This window comes from Malaclemys terrapin, chromosome 6, assembly GCF_027887155.1.
Source record: "Malaclemys terrapin pileata isolate rMalTer1 chromosome 6, rMalTer1.hap1, whole genome shotgun sequence".
NCBI classification, from domain to species: domain Eukaryota; kingdom Metazoa; phylum Chordata; order Testudines; family Emydidae; genus Malaclemys; species Malaclemys terrapin.
This window is the reverse complement of record NC_071510.1, coordinates 112,513,551-112,539,180: the sequence shown is the minus strand read 5'-3', so window position 1 is coordinate 112,539,180 and position 25,630 is coordinate 112,513,551. Positions and strand designations below refer to the sequence as shown.

The window sequence follows — 25,630 nt, the reverse complement described above, 5'->3', positions numbered from 1 at the left end:
GCCAGGCAGACCGCGCGCCCCAGCCGAGCCCGCAGGACCACGGGGAGGCCGGGCCCAGCCAGCAGCTCGGCCTTCCCTCGTGGATGGGGACCCCCCGGCCACTGAGGTACCCTTCCTGCGGCCCTGTCGCCCCGCACGGCTCAGAACCCGGCGCCGCTGGAGCTGTTTCCAGCGGGGACAGACAGGCCGGGGAACGTGCTCAGCGGTGGCAGGAAGGAGGCTGCGGGGCGGGGAGTGCGGCGTGTGCCAGGGCTGCAGGGACCCCCGCCGCCCCGGCTGAAGCCCCCACCAGGCAGAGGTTGCCGGGGGAGCAGGACAGGCGGGGGGCGCAGAAGCTGCAGGGCGAGGAGGAGCAGGGCAGGCAGGGGCATAGAGGCTGCAGGGGTAGGGGGGTGCAGAGGCAGGGCAGGCGGGGGGGGCGCAAAGGCTGCAGGGTGAGTGAGGAGCAGGGGTCACAGGGGCTGCAGGGGTGGGGGGGTGCAGGGGCTGCAGGGGGAGGGGGGAGCAGGGGTCACAGAGGCTGCAGGGCAAGGGGGGTGAAGAGGCTGCAGGGGGAGGGGGGAGCAGGGGTCACAGAGGCTGCAGGGCAAGGGGGGGTGCAGGGGGTGGGGGGAGCAGGGGTCACAGAGGCTGCAGGGCAAGGGGGGGTGCAGAGGCTGCAGGGGGAGTGGGGAGCAGGGAAGCACTTAGCAACCCCCAACCAAGATCAGAGTGGGAGGGAGGAGGGGGAATGCGGGGTACTCAGAGGAGGGGGCAGAGTTGGGGCAGGGACTTTGGGGAAGGGGTTGGAATGGGGGCGGAGTTGGGGCAGGGGCAGGGCCCCTGGGGAGTGTCCTCTTTTTTTCAGGGTTGAAATATGGTAACCCTAACCTCTCACGGAATTATTAAGCTGCCAGGAGAACTCTCTCCCATTTGCTTTGAGCGCCTTCACCAGAAGCACTACAGCAGCGCAGCTGCATTGGTGCTGCTGCGCCAATGCAATTTGCAGTGTAGACTTGCCCTTAGTTTCTGCCATGCTCTGAAGATTTAAGATGGAGGACACTCTCTTGGCCCCACGCACCACTTTTCATTCTGTTTCCTGTGTAATAACTTCTTGTTATAGATGTAAGCTGCATTCTACATTGACACGGCCCAGTTTGAAAGGTGGCTGAGCTATGCCTTCCAAAAAATACCACATATCATGGAGACATTTTATTACACAGGCAGCCTTGTTGCAAATGGCACTTTCTCTTTTTTTGGGGGGGAGGGTTCTTTCATTTCACACCACTTAGCTGTAGCAAGGTGGAGGAACTGTCCCAAGAGTTAATGGCAGGTTCTGAAAATACAGAGTTGGGGGTGAAGGAGAGCAGGATGCAGAGGTGTCTGTTTTTGCGTCTAGCGTGCAAAGCCTGAAAGCAGCTTAATTTGCCCTTGTGCATAGCTTTGAGCTTGGAATATGTCCTAGATCCTTTTACAAATTAGATCATTTTAGCTGTATGATGGTGACAGATCTCAAATTGCAGTAAGTGAAGTGTCTCCCTGATCTTTCTGTGTAGATCCAATAGTATAGAGTGTTATTTCTGTGTCAATTTACTGTTCATCTCAACTACAGTCACCAGTCACAAAGTGTGTGTGTGGAGGGGGAGGGGCGGAAGTAAGGCTAGTTTATAATGTGATGCTCATGATGACGGAGTATGAATGGTGAGATAGTAAAGTGGACTTGTCTACATGTTTTGCAGAAAAAGTATAGCATGTATAGTACAGGTCATTAAAAATCTGCCTTTCTCAGACACTGTCCACACTGTTACACTGATCCTGCAGGGGAACATGCACAGACTGGTTTTGGATAGATTGGGGAAGCACTCAGTCTTATAATAATAATTAATGGAGCTATCCCATCTCCTAGAACTAGAAGGGACCTTGAAAGGTCATAGAGTCCAGCCCCCTGCCTTCACTAGCAGGACCAAGTACTGATTTTGCCCCAGATCCCCAAGTGGCCCCCTCAAGGATTGAACTCACAACCCTGGGTTTAGCAGGCCAATGCTCAAACCACTGAGCTATCCCTCCCCTCTCTCTCTTCTATCAGGGAGCAGATATCTTCAGTCCATCTCATCTCTTTCCAAACCATGTTCTTCTTCGAGTGATTGCTCATGTGTATTCCACAACAGGTGTGCGTACTCGCCACATGCACCGGTGTTGGTGTTTCCCTAGCAGTACCTGTAGGGGAGTGCCTCTAGCGACCCCTGGAGTGGTACCTCCATGGCACGGTATAAGGGGCACTGTGCGCTCCCCCCACCCTCAGTTCCTTCTTGCTGCCAGTGAAGGTGCTTTGGAACTGCTCTGCTCCAACTTTGCTGCAGCTTGTCCCCAGAACTCTTGTTCATTCAGTGTGCGAGATCTGTAGTTAGTACTCGATTAGTTTTAGTTTAGCTAGTGCACCCGGGCCAGGGCATGCCCCGCGTCCCAGGTTTTAAGTCATGTGACACTTGTAGGCACCCAATGCCAGTGAGTGATCTGCACGCGGACTGTTTACATTATTTGGGTGAAACTCCTCTCAGCGATCGCTGCAAGATTTGCAAGTCATTTAAGCCTTGGACTGAGAGAGAGAGAGAGAGACATCATGGAGTCGGCATTGGCCCTGACTCTGGTGCGCTGCTCCGAGTCAGCACCGGGCACCTCGATGTCAGTGTGCGGCGACCCCCCCCCCCCCAGCGCCATCTACTAGTCGGCACCGCTCCCCATCCACGGGGCACGCCAAGAAGGCTAAGAAGAGGCCTTCTCCGTCGTGGCACCAGAGTAAATCTGGGGCAAAGACTAGACCAGTTTTGTGCAGTCCTCGATCCCCATCGGCCTCTAGGCCTCCCACTCAAGTTGAGCGGAGTAGCCCGGCCCAGTTGGAGCAGGCTTCCCCAGATGCCTGGATGCCCTCCACACCAGAGGCCCTTCAAGCGGCCCGGGATGTCATGTCCATGCTGGTACCAGGAGCACCGCCAATGTTGGCCCCACGCTCCAGAGGCAAGTGACCTGTGGCAAACTCTGGTCTCATTTGCCCCCATCTCTAAGAGAGCTTTCTGTGCCCACCAAGGGGCATGAATACCTATACACCCACCCTGCCCCTAACTCCCTGGTGACCGAGTCGGTCAACCACATGGAGCGGCAGGATGGCTCCTTGGCCTAGGAGCGGTGGAAGTGGTGCCAGCGGAGTTCAAACGCAAGGGGTACTACTCCCGCTATTTTCTTATCCCGAAGGCCAAAGAGGAGCTCAGGCCCATCCTGGACCTGTGAGGCCTGAATCAGTACACGGTGAAGCTCAAGTTCCGCATGGTCTCCCTGGCCTCCATCATTCCCTCCCTGGATTCTGGGGACTGGTACGCCGCCCTCGATCTGCGGGACGCATACTTCCACATCCATATATTCGAGGGGCACAGATGCTTCCTCTGTTTCACGGTTGGGCAGGAGTACTACCAATTTACGGTCCTCCCATTTGGTCTGTCCATTGCCCCCAAGGTATTTACAAAGTGTATGTCGGTGGTAACAGTCTACCTCAGGGGAAGATCTGGACCCCCCCCAGTGCCTATCTGGAGGACTGGCTGGTCAAGGGCAGCTCCCGGTCGCAGGTGCGGGATCAAGTGGCGCTCCTTCTGTTCATGTGGGCCACTTCGGGCCTGTTGGTAAACGACACCAAGTCCACATTAGTCCCAGTACAATGCATAGAGTTTAGCGGGGTGGTCCTGGACGCCATGTCAGCCAGAGCCTCCCTCCCACCAGACAGGTTTGAGACCCTGAAAGGGCTCATCAACACGGTCACAAGGTTTCCAGTGACAATAGCCAGAGCGTGCCTCCAGCTCTTGGGTCACATGTCGGTGTGCACGTATGTGGTCCGCCACGCCAGACTCAGGATGAGGCCCTTCCAGCTCTGGTTGGCCTCGGCGTTCTCCCGGGACAGAAACACGATGGACAAAGTCCTTACTGTGCCTGAACTGGTGATCGCCTCCCTACGATGGTGATCCTCCCTGGGGAACATGCTCCACGGGGTCCTGTTCAGAGGCACTTCCCTTGATGGATGCACAGACCTGGGGTGGGGAGCCCATGTGGGGGTCTGCACAGACCTGGCCCTCCACATAAATGTCAAGGAGCTCAGGGCGGGGCGGCTGGCATGCATGGCCTTCCGCTTGCACCTGGAGGGCCGGGTAGTCAGGTTCTCACAGATAACACGGTCTCAATGTTTGTTTTACATCAACAAGCAAGGCTGGGCCTGATCCTCTGCCCTGTGCCAGGAAGCCCTCAGGTTGTGGGACTTCTGTATAGCCCACAATATTTGCCTACAGGCCTACTACCTACCGGGCGCCCAGAACCCGTGGGTGGATCGCTTGAACAGGGACTTCTCTCAGCACGAGTGGTGAAGGCGCACTCGACTAGGACGCAGGCTTTGTCGGCCACCTTTTTGGCCCATGTCCCCATCCAGGACATTTGTAGGGTTGCTACGTGGTCTTGGGTTCACACTTTCACCTCGCATTATGCGATCATCTCCCAAACCAGGGAGGATGCTGGGTTCGGCAGGGCTGTGCTCCGTCCCAAGAACTTGTGAACTCCTACCCACCTCCAACAGATATAGCTTGGAATCACCTACTGTGGAATACACATGAGCAATCACTCGAAGAAGAAAAGACAGTTACCTTTTCCGTAACTGGTGTTGTTCGAGATGTGTTGCTCATGTCCATTCCGCATCCCGCCCTCCTTCCCCTTTGTCGGAGTTGTCGGCAAGAAGGAACTGAGGGTGGGGGGAGCGCACAGCACCCCTTATACCGTGCCATGGAGGCACCACTCTAGGGGTGGCTAGGGGCACTCCCCTATGGGTACTGCTAGGGGAAAAACTTCTGACACTGGTGCACGGGGCAAGCACACACACACCTACTGTGGAATAGACATGAGCTACACATCTCGAAGAACACCAGTTACAGAAAAGGTAACTATCTTTTCTACCACCCAGTGATTCCAAGCCCATGTTGAGCCTTGCTTATTGTAGTGACCAACTGATAAGGGAGCTAGAAGCAGGGCCGGCTCTGGCTTTTTGGCCGCCCCAAGCAAAAACAAAACAAAACAAAACAAAAAAACCTGTGGCGCGGCCAGAGCACGGGTGCAGGGGGACAGGCTGGGGGGAGGGGAGGGCGAGGGAGCGGGGGGGAGAGAGAGTGAAGGGGGCGGCCAGGGCTACAGCAGGGGTGCTGCCACACGGCCCCTCCCACTGCGCCGCCTCCTGCCGCGAGGGCTCCGCTCCGGTCGGCGGGGAGGGAAGGAAGAAGACTGCCCTGCAGGGCGCTCTGGTTCTCCGCGCCACCGCCCCCTACAGGGCAGCCAGAGCGGAACAAAAAAAAAAAAAAAAGCGCCGTGCTGCCCTAGGATTGGGCAGAATGCCGCCTCGAACAATCTGCCACCCCAAGCACCAGCTTGCTCAGCTGGTGCCTGGAGCCGGCCCTGGCTAGAAGACACTTTCACCCAAGCATCTGTGCTCAGCTTTGGGTCTAGCGCCCAAATGATTTCCAGCGCTTGTCTATGTGCAGAGTTGCACCAGTTTAAAGTGATGTTTTTTAAACTGATTTTAGTTAAACTGGTGCAAAAGGCTGAGGAGGCTCTCTTATTTGGTTTAAACCAGGCTTATTTAGGTTTAGGTTTAGATTGTCACTTTGGAACAGGTCTAAATCAAACTGAAAGAAGCTGCTCTTTAACTGGAATAGTGTCCACATAGGGTTTGCATTGTTTTAATTAAACCTGTGCAAATTTGTGCATAAACAACCCACTAGACTCATAATATGCATAGAATGTGCTGTGTTTCACAGGTGCTGTAAGCACTTGCATAGAGGTTCAACAGTACTAGTCCTCCACTACTCTCTGACCCTTCTACTCTCTGACCCTTCTTCATCCCAGTCTGTCAGTGTTAAAATATCAAGATTCTCTAGAAGGAAAGGTTCCAGTTCTAGCAGAGATGATTAGATCACTTCCTCTGAGAGAGATTTTTCTCTCTAGTTTTACCATAGGTGGGGTCTCTTGTATGAGACGTTAACAATGAACATCCTCTCTGCTCAGGATATTAAAGATCTCCGGGTACTTTTCTGAGAGCTTTGGCCTGGTCAGCTACCAACTTTTGAGATCAACAGCTTATAACAGAGGTGAAATAAGACAGGGAGCTACTAGAGAGTGAAGATCATCAGAGATGTGCTTCTACAATTCACTATGCTATGTCTAGGGAGCAGGCCAACCAAAATTGAAAATATTGTTTGTTACAGTAGCAGCTAGAGATCCAAACAGAGATGAGAGCCCTATTGTGCATACATATAGTAAGGGACATGCCCTGGCTGCATGGAGTAGCAATAAACTCTTAGGATTCTAAGACTGTGCATGACTTTGAATATCAGAGGACAAATGACTGCAATGAAGGGTGAGGTCATAGCTCCTCTTGGTTCCTCAAAGTGCTTTCTCCTTCCTACTCATAACCTCTCTCTCTCGAACAGGCTGTTTTTCATCTAGCTTGCAATTTCCCTTAGATGCTGGGACAGATCAGAGACAAAATTGTCTGCACTTGATATGAGAGATTGGAGGGTGGGGGGAGCTGCGTGCCATTAGCATTCTAGTAGCTTTGAAGTTAATGCTGTCTCAGCCCAACCAGTGGTCCGACATAAATGTTGAATAAGGATGGTGCGGGGGCAGCTTCAGTACTTTGTGAGTAGCTGTCCATCATGATCATTAAAGATCTATCAGAGAGAAATGAGTGAAACTATTTTAATAGAACTCCCTCTATTCCAGGTGGATTGGGGCGGGCGCTGGGGGGAGGGGGGATTAAGAGTGATAAAGATGCTACAGGCATCAGAAGGAACTTTTTAATTGGATAAATGAAAAACCCTAATGCTTTAATTGAAGCTGTTTTCCATCTAGCTACACTTCTACAGAATGGTGAGAAAAGAAACCTTCTAGGCATTGCAGCCTTGAGTACTCTGGCAGACGGGGGGTGGGAATACTGAATCTGACAATAATCTCTAGGGGAGACGGGGGAGACTCTCTTACTGTTCTCCACTGGAAGCCAATGCTGGAATGAAAAAGAACCTTGAGACAAGAAAAGAATTTGGGCAGCACTTGCTGCTGTGTGTATTGCCCTTTGGCTAAGTTGGCTGGAGGGGCTGTTTGTAAAAACCGATGACTTTGACAAGAGATTTGTTTTCCCACTTTTGCTTGTTTTAATTTAGTAAGAGACAAAAGGAATAATATTAAGACCTATTACATGGGGCAGAGGAACGAGTCCGTCCCATTGTTAAGTTGTGATCATTCCAACACGGAAGTCTAATCACAACTAGATGATATTGTGGGGGGATTGTTGCGTTACTCAGCGTGTTGCATGACATTTTTGTTAGTGATGTTTTGTCAGGAACATTTGGTTTCTGATATTTCACTTTCAGCAGCATGCACTGTAGACTGCCGCTGGCCATTCATGTCTAGAGTTATGCCAGTCATATAGCAAAGGAGAACAATTAATCATCCCAGTTGTCTTAAAATGGCTAGGTACAATAAATCCCCAGGATGTGCTGGTTTTCTTCTGTTTTTATGCTGCTGCTGTTGCTGCTACAAAAATTTAAAAAATAAAGCTTGAAACAAAGGGGAAAGATGGCTTTTCAAAACACCCCATCACCTTAAATTAAATTTGGTAATGCATCCCACAACTGGGGGACTGTGAACCAGACAAATGCTAGGGTTTAATAAAATAACCTCAGCCTCATTTGCAGGGGTACTGGAGATATTTATTTGAAGGGAAATGGAAAGTCCAGTATAATTTCTTCCTGCACCCTCTTTTGAGGAAACAAGTCAAATGTTCTCTGACCTACATCTACCACTGTTGTTCCCTATACAGTCTTCATGATGATATAATGGGCTTTATTTGCAGATAGTGGTTTTCTGATTCTAATGTGGGTCTTGCTAACTGTTCAGTACAGGACACGATAGTTTGTTCTGTGTTTGTACACCATCTAGCACAGTGGCATACTGGCCTGTGCTTGAGGCTCCTACGCACTATGATAATACAAATAATAAGCAATGATCCTCACAGAGCAGAAAGTGCCTATTTAACTAACAAGGATATATTTCTAGTTTCAGAGATTTTTAAAGCCATAAGTGACCGTTATATTCATCTAGGGTAACACTTTCAAAAGTGTCTAAAGGTACATCTCCATTTACAGCGGTGTGTAGAGTACAGACACTGCACAGGTATAAAGAGCAGTAGAGATGGTGAGGCCTGGCTTAGATGGGTAGAGTAGACTAGAGTGCCCTTCACCCCTCAGCCCACAGGCTATATACCCTACGCAGCTCTCTACATGCCCAAGCAGTGCCTTCCATGTACACACTGCTATTGTTAGCAGTGTAGTGTCCTGCTGCCCCATCCTTTCCCTGCTGCAGTGAAAGGCTCTGGGAGCAGGGAAAGGCTCTACAGTGGGGAGGGGTGACAGCTGGAGCCATTTACTATGGTGTGTATCTAACACACCACAGTGACGAGTATGGATGCAGCTCTCCTTTCACTGCACTGCGTAGCTACCTGTGTAGTGCCTGTACTCTACACACCACCATAAGTGTAGCTATAGTTTAAGTGACTTAGGAGCCCATCATAGTTTCAAAAGTGAGTTAGATACTTGTGGCTAGATATTTATGGGATGTAGGCACTGGTATCCACCATGTGGGCGCCACTGACATTTTCAAAACCCAAGCTCCAGACTTGCCTAAACTCCCCTTGAAGCCTAAGTTTCCACTGGTTAGCATTTTCAAAGCAGCCTAAGCCCTGCTGTTACTCCATGGCTAATGAGTTGCTTGAAGCCCTAGCTCATGCCAAAGCTCCAAAGTAGAATCTTTTAAAGTAGGCAAGGGAACACGTATCTTGCCCTCGGAGCCTGACCCCTGGCTGTGCTCTGAGCATGTCTAAGATCTGATACCTGTCATAGCCCACAGCAGGAGGACCAGATGCAGGCCACCGCTAGGTCGAGGAGCAGTACAGCATCTGCAACAAGATAGCTAGGAGAACAGGGAAACATAGGGTGAGCATGAGAAAGCTATTGAGCGTGAGCAGGGGAGAGAGAGAAAGTAAGTTTCAGCTGCTAGGGCATGGGTTACCTAAGTGACTGACCTGGCTTAGATGCCTAATTCCAGGAGAGGGTTCACAATTGAGGATCCAAAGAAGAAGGAAGTCTCTATCTCTGCCCCATCAGCCAGGCTTAGCAGGTCAGCCACTTGGGTGCCTAAACTCCTCTCATCTCCCCCACCCCTTTTCTCAGCCTTTCACTCTTGGCTAGCATAAGAGGCTCTCTGTTCAGCTGGCCAGCTTCTAAAAATCCTGTTCTTAAGCACTTAACAATCCCCATGCACAGAACCGCCTAACTCAGGGCTGAAAATTCCAATAGGTAGTAGGCCCACTAGGGGTTAAACCTAAATCAATGAGATTTAGAGTCCTAAGGGCAAAATTTTCAAAGGTATTTAGGTGCCCAGTGGGATTTTTGAAAGTGCCTAAACAGGTTAGGTGCCTAAATCCCATTGACACTCCCACTAGGAATCTATCTGCATCTTCAGGTGCTTAAATGCCTTTGAAAATCTGACCCTAAATGGCTGAGAGAGTTTTGAAAATGGGACTTGGGCTATTAAGTCGCTTAGATGCTTTCAAAAATTTTACCCTTAGTCTGATTTCCAGCATAATACAGGCCAAAAGACTCAGTAATTCCTGCATCAAGTCCATAACGTCTGGTTGAGATACAGCATAATTTTATTAAGAGGTAATATAAATACATGGAATAGATAAGTTTAATTTCTACCTTGTTTGTTCACTATTTGTCTTTATTGCCTCTTATCTTTATTAAACTTAGTGTTGAAAAAGACTATCACCACTATTCCTACAGACTCTCTCAATGTTTCTTTGTGTGTGGCATACTTTGTCCAAAAAAAATAAAGAGAGAGAGAGAGGGGAAAAAAAAGAAAATTCAAGCCAGGCCCATGATAAATTTAATATATTTCTCTGATAGATTCAGGTTTTTTTACATTTTTGAATATGTTCAAATATTTTTATATATAATTTATATATGTTTTTCTCTGTTGCTATCATTTTATATTGAATACAGTCCCAACCACTATCTATCTATCCATATAAAAATACAGAGATGTGGCTGAAGCCAAATCTCAGATTTAACTACGTCTGAACATTGGAAGTGTTTGAAATATGAATCTAGATCTGAACTTTGCAAATGGCAGAATTGCTGCCCTAGCTGTGCCTATTTCATGGATAAATTAGGACTTCAGTTTCTAGGTCTGTGACTAAACACCATTCAACCACCCTAAATTTGTATATGTAATATCAAAATGGCATATCCTCGGTATCCAGCATCTCTGCCAATACATCATTTGTATATATGCTACATTTTAATGAAAGAAAATATTTTTAAAATAATGAATGAGGTCATGGAGCTGCCGGCTGTATTTTTGCATGGAGTGATGAATTCTATCAAATACTCTATGTGGGATGGGAAATAAGAGGACCCCTTCTGGACCAGTGCAATTCTGATCTTGCCCTTGTTTTTACAACACTCAACTCCAGTGACTTCAGCGGAGTTATTCCTGTGGTATGCAGGTGTAAGTGAGATCAGATCCAGAACCCACATGTTTTAGGTGTGAGTTGATGATGATCAAAGGGATTTTGTGGAAGGAGGGAGTTATTTGTTTTTCTCCTCCAAGGTTTCAGGGAACAGCTTTGCAGGTGGAAACAATGAAACTTCCAGGAAGTCACGTGTTCCTTTGATAGAAAACCACTCTTCTCAAGGAACACAGATTACTCTACTGATTCTTACCTAAAGCAGCAATCATGCCGAATGTGTTTGTGAACTCTGCTTTTTATTTTTTTGTTTCTCCTTTGAGTTTGGACCTCCAGATCATTCTCCAGTTTTCTAATTCTGTCCTTGCTATATCACCTGTCTCTCTCCTACTTTTGCCCATAGCTATCAAAACTAACATCACACATTCTACCCATCTATTTCCCTAACATATTGGGTGTTTCTTAACTCAGTCCAGGGGCCTGCTCAGGAATTTAGATTTGACTGATTTTGGAGAGGCACATTAGAGCAGCCGCTGGTGGTCAGCTGCTGGGGCTGGAGCAGCAGTTGGGGTTGGAGCAGAAATACATATGTTTTTAGATTAATGTTGGGGGCGAGGGGCTGTGGTCCTGCTTGGCCTCCCTGCTTGTGCACGCCCTTGACTCAGCAGCAGCTTTATGTGGAAGAAACCTGAGATTTGGAAAATTCTAACCCATTTATATGCATTTTATCTAGACACCCATGACCCTAGTTTTAAATGAAAACTAGCAAATGCCACATGAGTCACCTACCTCGATGACTCATTAAAATCACTGACCCTGATTTGCTACGCCTGGGTCCATAGCTGTTGTGTGGAAAGCCTTCAATGGCAAAGTCTTACACTGTGTCTTGATTTTGGCCAAACTCAAGTTCAGAGGGAGCGATTGCTATGTCTACCTAAGCACTTACACTGTGCTCATTGCCATATCTTCTGAGCATCTTCTACAGGAGAGGTCCCTCAGCTGAGAACACCATGTTGCCAAACAGATCTGGACTGTCCTAATGAGAGGGGGCGGGGAGAAGATGGTCCTAGCCCATGCTTCAAAGATAGCTCAGTTGAAGAGACTGGGTTCTTGGAGGTGAAAGAGTAATCATTTCAGAGCCCAAAGCATCGGTCTTATCTACTCAAAGCAACCTGTGCTAGTAAAAATGAATATTTTGACATAGTTTGCATGCACACCATGAATATTCTAGCTGTGAGCTTGACCTAAAATTTCCTATATTTTTCAAGGGAGGCATTTGAATATGATAAATAATCATCAAACATAGAGTAACTGCTTCTGAGATGACCTTTCAAGATGTGGATATTCTACTCCATTCCTGCAAACTATGAAATGTAAGAGACAGGGGAAACCCAAAGAGAGTCTGTCAAATCAATACCCTGCTTAATTGCTTCTTTGAAATAGAATACACTGGGATGTATGCAGGCAAAGGGATACATTTTATGCTTGTCACATGTCATCTAAATCACCAGAAGATAAACTACTCAGGTGAACAATGGAAAACTTTTGGCATCCTCTAAGGTAAGTGTGATTTACTGTATAGATGTTGCTTAGATTTTGGCAGAGTGGAGAACTAACTCCAGCTGTCTGTTTCAGAGGGTGCCAAATCTTCTGGAGCTCTTGACAATTCTGCATCACCCTGAATGTGGGACAGTACCTAACAGGCACAATCTGGCCTTTTATTTTGCACACAGCTGGGTTTTGAGCAGTAAAGTTCAGATCCATTGTTATAACTATTACAGCAATGCACAGAAGTCCCAGGCAGGATCAGAGCCCATTGTACTAAATGCTGTGCAAACACACAGGGAGAGACATTATCCTAGCCCATAAGTGTTTACGACTTTAGATCCAAACTTTGGTCAAGGGGTGCAGTGTTTGGATCTGTGAGGTTGATTCAGCTCATTAGTCAAGTTCAGGCCTGTTATGAAGCTTGGATCCAGATGGGAATTTTCTTCAAGTTTCAGGATGTCTGTATCCAGGCATACAGTTTGGTCTAGCGTTTAGCCCTGCAGTAAGTACATGGTAGATGCATCAGACCAGTAACAGCTCTTGAGAGCTTCAGAAAGTAAACCCTGCCCACTTGGAATCTGCAAATAACATTTCACCTCCATAGTTTTATCAAAATTGAAGAAATAAATATGGCACATCTAATTAAACAAAGGCATATACACAAGTATCATAAGAAACCCCTTTTGCCGGTCTTGACTTGGATAGATTTAGTACTTTATAAAATATAGCACCAATCCAAAATTTAAAAAATGTTAACCCATCTATTGTTAAATAAAAGCTTTATTACAACATACTGTTCGGTGGCTGCTGATTTATCTTGTGGTTCTTTTCTCACCACTTCTTAGAAGAATAGTGATTCTTTAGGAAGCAATTATTGCAGAGGGTCATTGTGCAGGTTATTTGGAAAACCCCTAGCATGCTCCCAGATTCTGAAAACTGCACATCAATCAATTGGGCATGTTACACATTTACAAAGTATTCCTTAGCGATTATGCCTTATTATTCTGTTGCTGATAGGTTCAAACCATTATCAGCTCTGTACATATATTATAGGTGCCTCTAACATTTCAGGATCTGACTGCAAACAGGATGATGAAAGATATACAGCATTTTTAATCTTTCGTGCCTGTTATTTCCATAAAATCTGCTTTAATGGAAGAACAATCATATTTGCCTGAAATGCAAAGGAAGCAAATGAAATAACAGTATAGTAATAATGTTACTGAAAATAAAAGCCATTAATGTCTTCCTGCCATAAAGCTTAATTGTGACTTATTTTGCCAGTGTGTAGACATACGAGAAGTATGAACGCTGTTTTAAAATTAGGGGGATTATGTCTTGAAGTTCATATGCAAATATTATTGGATTTCTGCTTTAGCAAAGAAAGGCTGTCTCAAACGACTAAGAGTGAGTCACTTAAAAATAGATTAGCCGTACTTCTTGTACCGGGAATCTTCCCTGAGTTTGAGGGGTTCCTGTGTATTATCTAATTATTTTGTTCTGAAAAGGTTAACAGGAAAATACAAAATGTGGTCAGGAACTATGTTAACATTCTTATCCTCAAAGGCCTGTATAAAAGAAACACTAGCAATGTGCAAAATAGCACAGATATGTAGGGTTGAATCCTCAGCAGTGTCTGAGATACGCTCAGTGAGGCTGAGGGACGAGGGGACAAAGTGGATCTAAAGTCACTTTGTGTTCCTCCAGTCTTAAGGCCTATCTGGTCCCAGGCATAACTCTTGGAGTCTCCTGAGGGGTCCGGCTTTTGAATACCTCCAAAGTTTTGGGATATTTATGTGGAGAAAGTGGGAAATTTCTGTATTGTTTTTATGAAAAGGATATGTGTCTCAGTTTCCCCAATCATTTTTATTTGGTATAAAGGAGTTTATTTCTTTCCAGAGACTGGAGAATGAACAATGAATTGACTGGGTGTGGGTCATGTAGATGTGTCCGGGTTGGTATGAATGGACTATCAAGAATTGTCCACATGTGAAAGGAGCTCTCTGATGGAGACCAACCACCGGACCATTAACTTTTAATGACTGTGGGCCAAGATGATCTGTTGGGATGTGGATGGGTAATTATCTGTCTGACCACAACTCATCCCTTACCTCAATCTGGATGGGCAGTGCCTGTGAAAACATCATGACTGGAACTTGGGACAAAGGACTTGAGTGTTAGAAGATGGATAAGAATCCTGCTTTCCCAGCCGAGGAGGTAATTCACTCTTGGATAGTTAGGCAAGGTCAGGAAGGTTTGCTGCAGATGTGCAGTCTGCCTACCAGGCCCACCTAATTAAGCAAGGAAAAGCTGGCAAGCTAGATGAGAGTCATGTGCAATGTCCCTAAATACTGTATTCTGGTTGTCAGATAATGTCTTGTTTTGTCACTGCAAACGTCTGCTGATTGCACCACTCCCAACAGGGATCCAAGTTCATTTGGAAATGCTGAAGGAACTACAGCGAGAAAGAAAGGTGCTGAAGCCAGAGATCCAGGCTCAGAACAGCAGTGTCATGAGGCTTGACCTTGATAAAAGCAGAGGCCCCGGTGCCTATCCCTAAGAAAGGTATACTCCTAGAAAGACTGTATAAAGGTTGGAAGCATAGCATGCCCTGTGGATTCATGACAGTTTGTAACAGAAGTGTTGGTGCAGTGTATGGAAAATTTGAATCTGGTTCCAGGTTCAGATTTCAGATAGTCCCTAAATTTTGAGATTATTAACATCCAAGTTTCTGATCTCTGTTTAGAAAGGCCGGGGTGGGGTGGGGGGGGCGAAGTATCTAGTGAAGTCCCACAGCTTTCAATCTGAAATAGAACTAGGTGTTCAGATAAGCCTTTGATGGTGGGTGCTAACATAATTTAGGTAGTGAGACAGAGAAACCAGGACAGGTGTTTGGGAAATGATTTTATTTCCTGTGAAAATTAAATGGGAAAATCAAAAACTGAAATGCCCTATGTTTTTGTGGTTTTTTTTGGCACCCCCAAAGTGAATATTTGGGGTGGGGGGAGGTTTATACCAAAAAAGTGGGATTCATACTCAACTTAGAAATGCACACAGGCACCCTAATTATAAAGATATGCAGAAAAACACTCACAGTACACTCAGACATTCACATCACATGCTTGGAGGGATACAAAACACAGAGCCGAGTAGAAAGAAGTAAAAAACAGTAGAGCTAAACTGAATTTTGGGTTCAAATTAAGTTTCAAATGGAATCTGAATTCAAATGAAGTTTGCCAATTTTGGACTTAAATAAGCACTTGTGATTTTTTTTTTAAATTACTTATCTAGCTGTGCAATTTGTATTAGTTTGTCCATTCAGGGCATACAGTTCAGTCATAACCAAAATTCAGAAAGGTGAAATTCAGGCAAGAGAAAAACAGAACAAGAGCGCGTACAAGGTTCATAATATTTTATCCAAAATGAAATTCTGCCTCCTTTGTTCACCACTCCATCACAGGTCTAAAACCACACCAGACATTATATACCTGGCTAGGTGCACAACACAACACACACACAGCAAATATGGGTGAATGGCACAGAAACGCAAGAGCCACATGTAGACACAGAGATATGCACACAGCCCACACACTAAGTAACTCACCCAGCAAAATGAACACAACACAAATGGCAATGAAAAGCGTGAAAGAAGAGAGTTAGAAACAAACACAAAGAGGGTGCAGACAGAACACAGCAAACATCTGGTCAGCCGATGGTATGGAACCTTGATACCCCTGAAAGGGACTCGATAAGTGTAAAGTCACTCACACAATATAGCCACGCACGTGCAGCCACAGAGATACTGTCCGAATCCCCTGCAGCAGTGCAAGTGCGTGGGGCGAGGGACGGGAAACCACCACATGAAGGATGCGCTAAAAGTGTACAGCATAGAACCGGCTAATGTGAGCCAGTGACAAATCGGGCCATGGGGTGGGCGGTAGCATGGGTGTGCCTAAATGAGCCTGGAGTAAGGACGCGTGCACGATACAATGACAGGGGGCCATCAATCAGAGGGCGCCTGTCCCGGTGTGAACAGCCCGGTGGTTATCAGCGACAGTAACTGGGGAAATAAAGCCCACCCCGCCCCCTCATCGCCCCCTGCCTTGATAAGAACGTGCTGGCGGGGGCGCATCCAAGGGCTTATCAAGTCTCACAACCCACAGAGGAAACAAAGCTCCCCGGTTCAATGAGTGTGCGGGGAGGGGCTGAGGGGCTTTGTACGACCTGGGAATTGCAGGGAAGGGGGGCAAGGGCTTGTTGATCCACCGAACGGGAAACCTCGATAACATGCAGTCTGGTGGGTAGGGCGGCTCAGGAGATCTCAGTACCCAGCAACTCGCTCCCGAGCCCTAGAGTTACTTTGGGAGCAGGGCTGGAAAGGAAACCACAATGCCAGGCCCCTGCTACCCAAAAGTAGGAGTAACGGGCGAACGGGTTAATACGTTCCAGAGGCGGGGGCATGGGGGTGGGGGCTGAGGTGTTTGATTCAGGGGAACCCCGTAACACCGAGATATTCCCCAGAAGCAGCGATATTGCGCGGGGGATGATGCCGGGGAACCAACACCTCTTGCTCCCCAGAGGCGGGGATATTGGGGGCTGGGGTATTTGATACAGTAACACCCAGCTGTTCCCCAGAAGCGGGGATATTGGGGGTGTGGGTGTTTGATACGGGGGAGGCCCGGTAACCCCCCCTGCTCCCCAGAGACGGGGATATTGGGGGCTGAGGTATTTGATACATAGGGACTCCAGTAACACCCCCTGCTCCGCAGAGGCGAGGATATTGGGGGCTGGGGTATTTGATACAGTAACACCCAGCTGTTCCCCAGAAGCGGGGATATTGGGGGTGTGGGTGTTTGATACGGGGGAGGCCCGGTAACCCCCCCTGCTCCCCAGAGGCGGGGATATTGGGGGCTGGGGTGTTTGATACAGGGGGACTCCAGTAACACCCCCTGCTCCCCAGAGACGGGGATATTGGGGGGCTGGGGTGTTTGATACAGGAACACCCAGCTGTTCCCCAGAGGCGGGGATATTGGGGGGCTGAAGTTTTTGATGCAGTTGCGCTCCATGCTCCCCGGGGGCAGAGATGCAGGGGTGGAGCTGGGGGTTGGATAACTGGGGGACCCTAGCGCTCAGAGAGGATCACGCCGAGGCCGCGGCTCGGGGGTGGTTGAATCCTGGTCCATTTGGAAGGAGAATCCCCGCCAGCAGGGAGGGGGCCGGGAAGGGCTCGCAAAGGATGCGCCGCCCATCGCGCCGGCAGGCCGGTGCTGTGTGGCTCTGGCTGGCTGAGCGTTCCCCAGCCCCCGTGCTCCCAGAGCCACCTCTGGGGGGAGGCGCCAGGTGCCTGAACTTCGCTGTCACCTCGTCCCGCTTCCTTATAAATTCGGGTCAGCGCTGGCGGCGGCAGCAGAGGCGGCAGCAGCACCTGGCCCGGCAGATCCCGAGCAGCGGATTCCCTCCCTCCACGCCCGGAGCCGCACTCGCAGCAGCAGGGAACCGTCCCGCCCGGGCAGCGCCGCGCACCATGGGGGGCTGCGAATTCCTCCTCCTCGGGAAGCCCCGCTCCTTCCTCTCGCTGGGCCTCTTCGCCCTGGTCCTGCTCGAGGTGCACTGGGGCGCTGCGGCTCCCTTGCAGTCCAACGGCGGAGCCTCCCCTCTGGCCAAGATCTACCCCAGGGGCAGCCACTGGGCGGTGGGTAAGTGTCCGCGCCGCGCAGGGAGCCCGGGGCAGCCCCGGACCCCGCTGTAGCATTTATTGGGGGCGGCCGCGGGGGGCTTTTCTCCCAGGCGCGGCCGCGCTTCGTGGTCCTGCTAGAAACTTTGGACTAGCTCGATCCTCCTCCCGGTAACGCCCGTCCGCCTGCCCGTCCTAGCACGTGTTTGTCTAGGGAGCGATGGATGGCTTGAGGTCCCAGCCTCGGGTTAATCAGCGCGTCCGCCCAGACTTTACTAGCCCGTGGGTTTGTTTTTTGTTTGACACAGGCTGTCTCAGTGAGGGGAAGATTTACTCTGTATTCAAATAGAGCCGTTTGGCGTAGGGCGTTGATTCTCCTCCGGCTCACGAAAGCAGGAGATCTGGCGAGACAGATGCACTTTTACATGAATCGGGGTGGTGGTGGTGGTGGGGGGGGGTTTAAAAAAGGTTCATAAATTATAATAATTAATACATGCAAAGATAGGCGCTGTTTGATGCTGGGGATCCCTGTTGGCAAAGTGGCTCTCCCCAGCCCCTGAACCGTGTCATCGCAATACTGGACAACCAGAATCCGGTAAGAAAAGGGGCGTTTGCCAGGGGCGCAGGCAATGTCTGAGCTCGAGAGCAAACCCGCGACAGCCAAGCTAAGAGAAGATCGAGGCTACCTTTAAAACCCTGTGATTCATTTAAGATGATACCTGCAGTCCATGGCAGGGCTCCCACGGGCTTCAATGGGGCTCTAACCCGTCCTGATCTGTATCGATCAGGATTTGTTCCTGGCATGCCCCGGAGAGCAGCACTGCACAGCCGCAAAACAAGCCTGTCAAAGGACAGGCTCCGCCGCTGATCTCTGCCATTCTCTCCTAGAGCCAGGTGTGGGACACGGGCCATCTTTGTAGTCTGTGTTTGGCCAGCACCAAGCGCAAACGGGTCCTGGTCCATGACTTCTAGGCACTAGGATAATAATAATAAATAATCTACAACTCACTTTAATCAGAGCAGTGAGGTGGGGCGGAGGTGCAGGAGAGGAGCTTTCTTCCATTAGAATAGTTGGCAGGAGGGGTTTGTGAAATCCATCAGAGTTGCCCTGTGGGACAGGGAACTGGGGAAAGGTGTAATTAAAAACGAGTCAAATACATTCTTAGGCGAATGGAACAATCCTTCTTACTAGAAAGACCAGGTGGGTGAGGTGATCATTTTTATTGGACCAACTCCTCTGGTGAGAGAGAAAAGCTTTGGGACTAGCTACACAGAGCTCTTCTTCAAGGCACACGAGCGGGCTTCAGCCCCTGATTTCCTTGGCCAGCAAGTGCCTTTTGTGCTACTGACACTGGAGGAGGATGTCGTTTCATTTGGAAGCTGATAGTGTGTGTCTAGCTAGTCACTAGACTCCCAAAGTCGCCTCGTTTCTCTTAGCTCCTCTAGCGCGGGTGTTGTATCCATTTTGTAGTATTGGTTTGTAGGCTACTCCCCAGAAGCAGGGATATTTGGGGGCTAGGGTGTGATACAGGGGCAGACTTGTTTCCTTTCGTCTGCTTCCCCCATCAAAAGCCGCAGAGCTCTGTCTAGTTCCTATCAGCCATGGCATGAGAGGTGGAAACGGAATTAAATACCGCTCCAGTGACCACAGATTAATAATAAATCTTTGCAAAAGTCAAAGGGAATTGAAATCTTGCAATGCGCGCTGATAGTGTCCGGGGGAAGAAGGGCGCTACAGTGGGGAATAAGAAAGGAGAGCTCGACACTTGGGAAGAATTAATCATTGTAACACATCCCGCTATTTCTGAATTCAAAATGTATATTCGAGAGTGAGATCAAAGGGGCAATGAGCCCCAACTGATACTTCTTAGAATTATTTCCTGAAAGCAATGCCCTGACTTTCGCTCCACTTATTACAGCGATCATCATTGGCAAGTTCTTGTCCCCAGCGTTTCTCTTTTGCAGTACGAACAGGAGTACTTGTGGCACCTTAGAGACTAACAAATTTATTAGAGCATAAGCTTTCGTGGACTAAAGCCCACTTCTTCGGATGCATCCACGAAAGCTTATGCTCTAATACATTTGTTAGTCTCTAAGGTGCCACAAGTACTCCTATTCTTTTTGCGGATACAGACTAACACGGCTGCTACTCTGAAACCTCTTTTGCAGTGTAGACTCGCCCTCAGTTTGTGGACCACAGCCAATATCAATTTCACTTTCATAAAAACGAAACCTGGAATAATGAAGCCTGTCAAATGTAGCTTTTTGCCATAAAAATTGCCGTTAAAAGTGGTAGGAAGAGCCACGTTCTGATGCTGAACTTGGGTGGGAAGGAATTAAAACTCTCAACCTCTCCTTGACCTGCTCACACTCACTCCTGCTCTCAGCCGCCTCTCTTTACCCCTGCCAGTGTGCCTTATTCTATCTAGTAATCAGAGGGGTAGCCGTGTTAGTCTGAATCTGTAAAAAGCAACAGAGGGTCCTGTGGCACCTTTGAGACTAACAGAAGTACTGGGAGCATAAGCTTTTGTGGGCATCTGAAGAAGTGAGGTTCTTACCCACGAAAGCTTATGCTCCCAGTACTTCTGTTAGTCTCAAAGGTGCCACAGGACCCTCTGTTGCTTATTCTATCTAGCCTCTTCTCATCAACATATCCTCGGCCCATTTAATATAATGTGTGTGACTCTGAGTTGGTGTGACATCATCCAAAAGGCTCCACTGGCCAATCAGAATGTGGCTTTGGACATCCACAGTCACACGGTAATTAATTTTTGATTAATGTCACGATATTCTGATTATTTTTATAGGACATTTAATGGGGAAAAAGAGCACTGGAGATTTTCCTTATGTTTATGAAGAAGAAAACAAGATCCCATTTTCAGCCTTACCTGAAAATGTCAAGCAGCTGGGAGAGTACCTGCAATGGGAAGAAACGTTGAAGAATTTGCTAAGGCTGTTGGAAGGGAATGAAAACAGAAGCGCTCAGATCCTAAGGGAAGAGCTTCCGTGGTATACCAAGAACACTTGGGAGACAGATGATGACAGCAGCTTTAAAGATGTAAGTTTAAAACAAGAAGGTACTGTAAATCTAATTTTTTTAAAAACAAATTAGCTCCTAACTCTGGGATTGTTGGTAGAGCTGGTCAAACAATTTGTAATGAATAAATTCAGTGAATTTATCCCTTATTCCTGATCGCAAATTGTCACTGAATAGAGTATACTTTTATGTATGTATTTATTTAGAACAGCTCAGCAAATATTTTGTAAATTTCAGCCTATGGCTTGAGTGCTGACTACTTGATGTGAATATTTTTTCAAGTATTGTGATTTATTTGTATTATACAAATGCCCTAGTCATTGCCAAACAAACACACAACTAGATATAGTCCCTGCACTGAAGAGTTCACAATGTAATCTGAAAACCCGTGCAAACAATAGGAGGGAACCAGCAGGGAGGAAGATTAAGGGTGATGATAATAAGATCACATGATGGTTAGGTAGGTGAGCTATGTTCAAACTCAGTGGTTTTGTATTTTTAAAAACACAAACAAACAAAGAAGCTATCCCCAACTACTGCCCAATCTGCCTCCCATTAGCTAGCTGATTTATCTGAATGGTCAGGATTCCACTTTCAATATTTGAGCTACATGAATGGCCATCTGTATCATTTGATATTATTTCTGTCCTTTGATGTTATGACCTAACCTTGATAAACTGCTGCCACTCAAAACAAATTTCACTTTATCACAAAATGGGAATTTGGGGCTAGATTCAGAAAGGGACTTAGGAACCTAACTGCCATTTTAGGCTCCTAAATCCCAGGATCAGTCCCCATTGAGAATCACAAAAACCCCGTTCAGTGGCTGCCAAACATGCAGGTGCCTAAACTCACTGGGTGAAAGTTCTCTGGGTGCCTATGTTTCTGCCTCTGTGCAGGTACAGGGCCACCTCACTCTAGGTATCTGGCCTCCTGAGCCCCAGTGAGATGCACCTGGCTGCCCAACTCGCCTGCCAGGCCCAAGCCAGTAGGCATGTTCTGAAGCCGCTTAGCAGATTGGGTCCTGTATGTGAGTTCACCCAGAACAGCTGCAGGGAGGGAGGAAGAGGAGGACCTCCTTTGTAACTTTTAGCCTGGTGGTTAGGATACTCACCTGGGATGTGGGAGATGCAGGGCCACCCAGAGGATTCAGGGGGCCTGGGGAAAAGCAATTTTGAGGGCCCCTTCCATAAAAAAGTTGCAATACTATAGAATACTATAGTATTCTTATGGGGGGCCCCTGTGGGGCCCAGAGCCTGGGGCAAATTGCCCCACTTGGCCCCCACCCCTGGGCAGCCCTGGGGAGATGCCCAGTTCAAGTCTCCCTTCCACCTGAGCAAGACAAGGGATTTGAACAGGAATCTAACACCTCTTTGGTGATGCTCTAACCATTGGGAATAGGGATAGTCTGATATGGGGAACTCTCTCTGTCTCTCCTGTTGAATCTGTGTATAAATAATGAAAGAGCTATTAGAACACGGGGACTGGGTCTCCCACATGCTAGGTGAGTGCTATAACCACCAAGCTAGGGAGTCATTCTCATGCTTGTGCTCTCTTTCACACACACCCCCAACCTGGCCCTTTGAGTAAATCCAAAGTGAAACAGCTTCAGCAGGAGGGACTGGGGGCCCCCCTACCCATCAGAATATCCGATAGCTCAGTGGTTAGGGCACACACGAAAGGAGATTTTGCTTTGCATTTTTCAATGGTAGTGCACAAAGAGCTTCTATTTTTGTCATAAACAATCTGTTTAGGCCCTGAGCCAATGCTTCCTGGAGTCAGTGGAAGTTTTCCCATTGACTCCACTAAGTGATAGGACAGGCCCTTAAAGTCAAATGATACCCTTTTCTGAGATTTTGCTCTTACAGACAGGGAGACCCTGGGAATCTTATGTGCTTCAAATTCCCTGAGCATTTATGATACTATTTAAATAATAACAATCATTAGCTGTCTTAATAATAAACCAAGGCTAGTGTAATATACTGGTGCATTGGTCTGATAGCCAATGAGACTTGGAGCATAAAAGCTGTAATTATCAGGGAGCTGCAGGGTCCTTTTGAGTGCAGATTTTATCTCTGTAGCGTCTCTGGTATATGATACAGTCTTAGTTACCCAGACTTTGTCTAGTCACTCCCTTCATTTTAATGTGGTGCTGTAGAACATCCTTATGAAGGTGCATAGATACCCCAATGATGAATGTGTTGCGCATGGCTAGATGTAAGATGGTCAGATCGGGTTGATTTATTATTATAATAATGCTGTTGCCACTGATTCCAATGGGTGCAGGATGGGGCCTGTAAGTCGCATGAAATAAATCCCAACTCTTGCTGTATTTGAATTTTCAATGGAAGCCAACTGTCTAGAAAGATCAAGACATGTTTAATCAGTCATGGTAGATTGTATCTGCTGATGAGTTCAGATACTGGGATCGAGCAATTAAATGTAAACATTCCAAAGAAAACAGCATTGCAGACTATACACGCAGGCTGAGAGAACATACGGTATATCAATTATTCTGGGACCATTGCATGGTCAATCTATTACAAGGCTGTAAATAATGGTAGATTGCGTATGTGCTTGTGGAGATGTTAGCATCGCAAGGGTCCATCTAAGTATGCATCACCATAGACTGCCACCTACTGAATGTACATATAAGCACGTTTTAGTGGGGGGAAGAATCTTACTACTGACTCTTCATACTAATGTATGAACCTAAAATGTAACAAGCAACACACTTTGTATGTATTGTGCTAGGAACAGAAAACTACAGAATATAAGATCGTATTGCTAGATGTACTTTTGTCAGGGATGTTTCCAAGTGGAATTTACTTAATGTCACTTTATAAGAAGGAAGCCTATTATTATTTTATTTCCACTAGTGCCCACAATGTGTGAGGCATTTTCCAAACATAAAAACTACAATCTCCGCCCTGAAAAACTTACCATCCAAAAGACAGACACAGGGTGGGAGAAGGGTTATGACATACAAATAAGTGACGAGGTCAAATGAAGATAGGCCCCCCTCTTGAGTGGGTACTAAGTATTTGTAACTCAGTGATGTTTTCTATATGTCAGATAGTAATTTCTACAGAACTTTATTGGGTTCATCCCATTAAATTCTATACATTTATTCCATAAGGAAAGTGCAGGAGGAGATCCCGTTGAGAGTATACTTAGGTTAATGCGTGTAGCATGGGCATAGGTTTACAGGATTATTAAAGGCATGATGCCATAATGTACACATAGTCACTGTGCTGTAATTTCATTGTTCCATGTATATATTCAAATGTTACATTTTAAAAATCCAAATTAAAAGTATCTAGAAACAAGAAGCTGAAGGTCCCTCTGGTTTCACATCTGGCTCGTATATAAGAATCAGGTCCCTACTGCTTGACTTATTTAGTCTCATTTTCTATCTGTGTAGCTGAAATCTCCCACTGCTACTATTGTGTTCTAGGCACAATTCTTCTCTGTTCCTATTGTTGCCTCCTCATATTTTGCCTGTCTGATCAGGGAGTCTACAATGCTTGTTCATTTTTATTATCTTGAATGTCATGTCCTAACAATTCAGCCTTGCTCATCGTTCCCCCAAGGTTTTGATTTTTGTTTTACTGTCAAATTCTTCTGCATCAGTTAATTTAACAACCCGCAAATTAACACCAACCCTCCCACCCCTCATACATAGAGTAAATTAAAACTAAAACTAATCTGGAACAGCTGTAGAAATCTGAAGCAGCTGCTTTCCTTGTTGTTCTAAGGTTTTGCTCTTGCAAGTTGTTGCAAGTGCAATCCAAAGTAAATTATAAAATGTTTCTATGAACTCACATTCCAACATTAATTTGATGTTATATAAATGGGACTATGAAGAAAATAACTTTGAATAACTTTTTTCTTGGACCTTGGTTGTCTTTTAGCAAGCTAACATTGGGGGGCAAGTCTTAGGAATGTATTTGTTGTATGGAATAGATGCAGAGTACAGTTATACATTTGGTTTATTGAATCAGGATGTGACTTTTGACAAGCCTGTTCTGTAAATATTATTTACTTCTCTTTATTAGATGATGGATTATCTGCTTCAAGTTCTGAATAGGAAAGAAAGCACTCCGAGCTGAAGTGAAGATCTTCCAACCTTGAAGGAATAGAATAGTATCCTTAAGAGACTATGTTTCACAAGCACTCAGTTGTAACAGATAACCAACAAGGTTTCTTTTGTGTAAACAAGATTACTTTTGTGTAAAATACCTAAACACTTGTAGTCTTGTATGTTCCAACACTGACTAAACTCTTCTCCTTTTTTTTTCTCCAAGCTGCATTTTCTTGTTTGAACTGCTTTGCTGTAAATAATTGTCCAGGAAGGGTCTTCCAGTTATCTGACTTCTCTGTCTAACCAGTTCATCTTTAGGTTAAAACTACATGACATTTCAACATTCACAATAAATAATAAGAAGAAAGGCCAAGTTTCTGTTTTGATCTGAGTTACAAAATGTTGACTGGCGGTGTCACAGATAGTAACAAACAAACAACAGGGAGATTCATCACATGTTGGGCAAGATCCTCAGCTGTATAAATTGCCGTGGCTTCACTGAATCCCATGGAGCTACACTGATTTACACCAGTCAGGACCTGTCCATCTGTTCCATTGACCCTAAGGAGTGTATTTTCAGTGCGCCAAGACCCAAACTGCCTTACATATGTAAACGGGGGAATGGTCCCGCTATTGTGGGGAACTTTCCTGGCTTATATACTGCCCCAGTGAAATGGGCTAGCGAAAGGATCTGAGTCCTCG

General features: G+C 46.9%; 1 protein-coding gene across 2 annotated transcripts; it reads left to right on the top strand.

The window, feature by feature from the left end:
* Positions 1-17,498: 17,498 nt before the first annotated feature.
* Positions 17,499-25,295, top strand: GRP (gastrin releasing peptide). 2 transcript variants are annotated; one of them, XM_054032292.1, is made up of 3 exons: positions 17,499-17,829; positions 20,615-20,884; positions 24,903-25,295. In XM_054032292.1, exons 1-3 carry the CDS (start codon positions 17,658-17,660, stop codon positions 24,932-24,934), a joined length of 474 nt encoding a protein of 157 aa, XP_053888267.1. In that variant the 5' UTR covers positions 17,499-17,657; the 3' UTR covers positions 24,935-25,295. The 2 variants fall into 2 exon arrangements, with proteins under 2 accessions (XP_053888267.1, XP_053888266.1); XM_054032291.1 differs by having other exon boundaries at positions 17,512-17,829; positions 20,615-20,865.
* Positions 25,296-25,630: the final 335 nt, after the last annotated feature.